The sequence below is a fragment of the Alosa pseudoharengus genome, unplaced genomic scaffold, assembly GCF_046254945.1.
Source record: "Alosa pseudoharengus isolate Yale_2024_CS ecotype anadromous, Long Island Sound unplaced genomic scaffold, YU_APseudo_1.1 YU_APseudo_1.1_scf_33, whole genome shotgun sequence".
Taxonomy (NCBI): domain Eukaryota; kingdom Metazoa; phylum Chordata; class Actinopteri; order Clupeiformes; family Clupeidae; genus Alosa; species Alosa pseudoharengus.
Window position 1 is genome coordinate 758,749 of NW_027468734.1, and position 4,419 is coordinate 763,167.

The following is a 4,419-nucleotide window of genomic DNA, read 5'->3' on the forward strand; positions in this document are numbered from 1 at the left end:
AATATTTCACTGGAGCATCAGAGTTGGTAGCATGCTCTCTGTTGTGTCATCGCATCAGTCAGTGAAAATGAAAGAGAGCTACGAAGTAAGGTAATCAGTCAGTTGGGTTAGCTGCGTGCTGTGCATGCGTTCGTTTGTTGTTGTTTTGCGCATGTGGGTCAGTTCAGGATCAATCACCAGCTGTCATTGGGGTAGGAATCTTATATTGGCCACATTTAATAAAAACAATGTGAACAGCCTCACAAAAAACTGAATTTAAGCAAAAAATTTGAATTGAGCATTAAGACTTGTGGTGTGAACCTACCCTAAGTCCATGAGCAATGGTGACACTGCAAAAACAACCATCTGTAGAGCTCTGGAAATACAGATCAGTCTGAAGTCCTGAACGATCTCTCTGGGCAGGTGTGACATTTACTGTGTTAAAATTTGTGCAAGTCTGTGAAGCACACGTGAATTTATAGACACAAAAACCACTAACCTACTAATCTAAAATTAATCCACTACCATGACCAAATGTGTTTTACTAATCCTTTACCTTACCTTTCCATTGTATTTGTCTGCACTCCAATAACAACTACAACTTCATTCATGCTATTATTCTAGAAATCATAGGGGATTCCACTTCAGACACTGTAACAGTAACATCAGTAACAGTTCAAATGTCCTCTTTTGGTGATAGGGCTGTAACAAGAGGCCCTTCCTCCCCCATCCCACTAATAAGGGATGCCCATTCTCTTTCACTCATCCCTCCCCCTATTCCCCCCATCTCCCATTCTCCCACCAGCCACTCCATCCCTCTCTCCTGTGCCCCGTGTCCAGCCTCCACTTTCTCCTCTCTCAAGACCAGGCTGTAGCGTGTCTTTCTCTCCACACCCACTCCTCCCATCACGCTTATACTCTTCCTGTTGTCCCCCCCTCCCCCTCCATCTTTCACCACTTGTCTCTCCTCCCAGTGATCCTCCACCTCCCTCCATCCCTCTATCTCTTCCTCCCGGCTGAACACTCGGTACAGAGTCTTCCGGAACACTTCCTTACCCTCCGACCCCCTTATCGCTTCTCTTTCGTGGTTTCTACATTTCATGACTGCCACCCCTATTCCCACATCGGTAATCCCTAGTTCTGTCCTGGCAACTGCTGCCCCTCCATCTCTCTCTCCCTCTCTGTGATCTTTTTCCTCTTCATTGTCACCCCCCTTCTCATCCCCCTCTTTCTTGTTCCCCTTCTCCTTTTCTTCCACCTCCTCTCCCTCGCTTCCCTTTGCGATGAACAGAACAGAGCGGAATGTTGCCTGCACTCCGCCTGACGCATCCACAGATGCATGTGCTATCTCATATCCGCAAAGCCCGTCTGAACCAGCTTTGGTGTGGTAATCCAAAGGGCAGACCTGGGCTTGGGCATCCGCAACTTTCTTGGATAGCGGGCGGTAGAGGGTGAGGTAGGCCCACGCCAGACCTAGGCCAAGCAGGCAGCTGCTTAAAGCAGAGAGAAGACACAGCAGGAGCAGCCCGGCAAATAGCCACGTGCACCAGATCATGGCCCCTGCTCGCTCCCCATGAGACCCAGCAAAGATGGAGTGTATGGTAGAGGTGGTGGTTGAAGCTGGAGTAAAGGGGAGAGTGGTGGTGGGGGCTGTGGTGGAAGCTCTGGTGGTGGTGGTGAGGACCACAGATGTTGTGCTAGGATCTGGAGGTAGGGTACTGGGCCAGTTAGGTGTTGTCAGCTCTGGATAGGTTAGTGGGTAGGATTCTGACCATGCATGTTGGACAGTCCAGCTCTCTGTCCAGCTCACCATCCACCTTCTAGTCCACATCATAATTCTTCCTCTTAACGTTGAAGCCAGGACAGAGAATGGTGTTGTGATTGGATGTTTAACTGCAGTGGATGGTGTGGCTGGAGTCATGGTTGTAGGAGACATTGTAGTCCTTAGGTCAACTGTTGAGGCTGTTTGAGTAGTGCTGGTTGTGGTTGTAGGAGATCTTGTAGTCCTTAGGTCAACTGTTGAGGCTGTTTGAGTAGTGCTGGTTGTGGTTGTAGGAGATCTTGTAGTCCTTAGGTCAACTGTTGTTAGAGTAGTGCTGGTTGTCGTTGTAGGAGATCTTGTAGTCCTTATCTCAATGGTTGATAGAGTAGTGCTGGTTTTGGTTGCAGCGAAGATGTTAGTCTTTGGGTCAACTATTGTGGTCATTTGAGCAGTGCTGGACATGTCCATTGCATCCTTGTCTATATCTAACCTGTCCACATCCCCAAACCTTCCAGGTGGAGCAGTGGCCTCTGAGAGCAGAGCGGAATCACAATAGTCCTCCTCAGTCAGGTCGATGATCAGGCGTTTTGCCAGTGAGGGTGGGCTGGCACACACAACACTTTCCGCATTGTTCTCGATGTCTTGGAGGGGATTAGTGCTTTGGGGGTTTGTGTGAAAGTAAACATTGTGAGCCTGGTCCTCCAGGTATATCTGCAGGTAGCCCACGTCGCAAAAGCAGCGCCAGGAATTCTTGGACAGGAAGACGTATGGCAGCTCTGGCTTGGAGCTGAACCAGTTGTGGGGCATCAGCAGGATCCGATTGTCCTCCAGGTCCAGTGTTTTGAGAGTAGTGGATGAGATCTGGCTCAGGAGGTCCGGGGGAAGCGTGGTGAGCTGGTTTCGGGATAGATCCAGCACCTCCAGGATGGGTAGACCACTAAAGGAGCTGGCATGGAGTGAGCACAGCCGGTTTCCCCGTAGGAACAGCTCTCGCAGCTGGGGGGCGCTCACAAACGCCCTCTCCCCCACCCCTACCAGCAGATTATTGGAAAGTTGCAACACAGAGAGATTACCCAGGACAGTGCCTAAGGTAGAGACAGAAAAAGATATGGATAAGAGAGAGATAGAAACCGCAGGTTGGCCATGCGGTAAATATTTCAACAGAAATGTTTCAATAAAAAAATAGGAATACAAAAGTAGCCACTGTTTTGTGGTAAATACACAGTTTGTCTTGAGCAAAAGTACAGCTGAATGAGAAAGGCAGTGAGAGAAAGACACAGAAAAAACAAACCTGAACTCTCTAGTGTGCTGATGTGGTTGTGACTGAGGTCCAACTCATGCAGACCTGGGAAACCCACATAGGCACCCCAGTTCAGGGTCTTAAACAGGTTCTGGGATAATACCAGAACCTCTGTGCTTGGGTCTATTGCTGCAGGAATAGAGGACAGGCTTTTACCCAGGCAGCTCACACGAGGGCGGTGGTCCTTGTTCCGGTCGCTGTGGCAACTATATGCCATCAGGGATGGGAGGAAAAGGAGGGTGACAAGGAGTATTCTCATTCTGACTGAAGGAGTAAAAGGCAAAGGGAAAATGCTCAAATTCTCAGTTTTTTTTTTGTCATAACATTAATACTTTTCAACATATAACATGGACCCACTAATCATCTATTGAACAGTTGTATGTGGACACTAACTGTGCTAATGATTATGTGTATTTTTACTCTAAGAGAGTGGGTATTGCTTAAAGATGTCATGGTATCCTTGTAAAGAGCACACATAACATTTATAGGAATATAAATAGTCTTTCTGTCAGTTTATTTTTCATGTATAAAATTCTGGTCATCTTAGATAAACATGCTTTTTTGATCCATTAAGTCATTTCCCTTGTCTTGACGTATTCCAGGAGATATTGCAAAGTAACCAGGTCCTCTTGAACAAGTGAATATTAATACTTTCCGAAGGATGTTGATAGTAAAACAAATAATATGGATCAGGTGCTGTGCTTTTTTAAAGCAAGTATCCACATTGCATCCTTCAGCTAACAATTAAATAAAATATAGATACAAGTGCATGTGTGCAAGCATTAAAAGGCTTCTAATAAACACATACCTTTGGGACTTTCACAGGAGATCAGGGCTGTCCGTTGTTCAGAAGAGACACTAGCCAAGGAAGATTTGTGTGTGTGTGTACTCTCAGGCAAAGACAGGATGTGTTTGTGTGTGTGTGTGTGTTACTGTCTCTCTGTGTGTGAGAGATAGAGAATTATCAGACATTTAAGTTTCCTCTAATGCCCCCAACTGTATCCCATGACAAGTCATTTTTCTCACTTGCCATTTTCTCAACTTTGCAACAGTGCTGAAGAAAGAATGCAGTTTCTCTTTGAAACACTGATAATGGCCCTAATGTAAATGACAGGCAGAATGCAAAGTCTAAAGTCTATTCAAAATGAATATAACTTCACTAACTAACTATAGCTTGGCAACATTGTAACAATCAGCCCTTTAACGTTCTTTATAAACAGCTGTGTTACTATAAACGCACAAGGGGTTCTTGGGAATGAAGGTAGTAATCGACCATAAGAAACACTGCAATACTGTCACAAATACTTAATGCCTTATTGCACAAACACATGTGCATAAGAGCAGGTATACTGCCGTTAATAAAGCACACAGCAACCAA

The 4,419-nt window shown here is 45.9% G+C and overlaps 1 protein-coding gene across 1 annotated transcript; it reads right to left on the reverse strand.

Moving 5' to 3' along the window:
- Window positions 1–655: 655 nt before the first annotated feature.
- On the reverse strand, window positions 656–3,944 carry gp1ba (glycoprotein Ib platelet subunit alpha). The gene is made up of 3 exons (XM_076264655.1): window positions 3,850–3,944; window positions 3,033–3,305; window positions 656–2,826 (listed from the first exon to the last, which is right to left on the reverse strand). The coding sequence occupies exons 2-3, from the start codon at window positions 3,298–3,300 to the stop codon at window positions 656–658; spliced, it is 2,439 nt and encodes an 812-aa protein (XP_076120770.1). The 5' UTR covers window positions 3,301–3,305; window positions 3,850–3,944.
- Window positions 3,945–4,419: the final 475 nt, after the last annotated feature.

Bases quoted from the DNA above. Each gene is read 5' to 3' on its own strand.
- gp1ba (XM_076264655.1), bottom strand. From the start codon at position 3,300: ATGAGAATACTCCTTGTCACCCTCCTTTTCCTCCCATCCCTGATGGCA. The intron at 2,827-3,032 runs GTTTGTTTTTTC...TCTCTACCTTAG, and splicing joins CAGCACACTAGAGAGTTCAG to GCACTGTCCTGGGTAATCTC.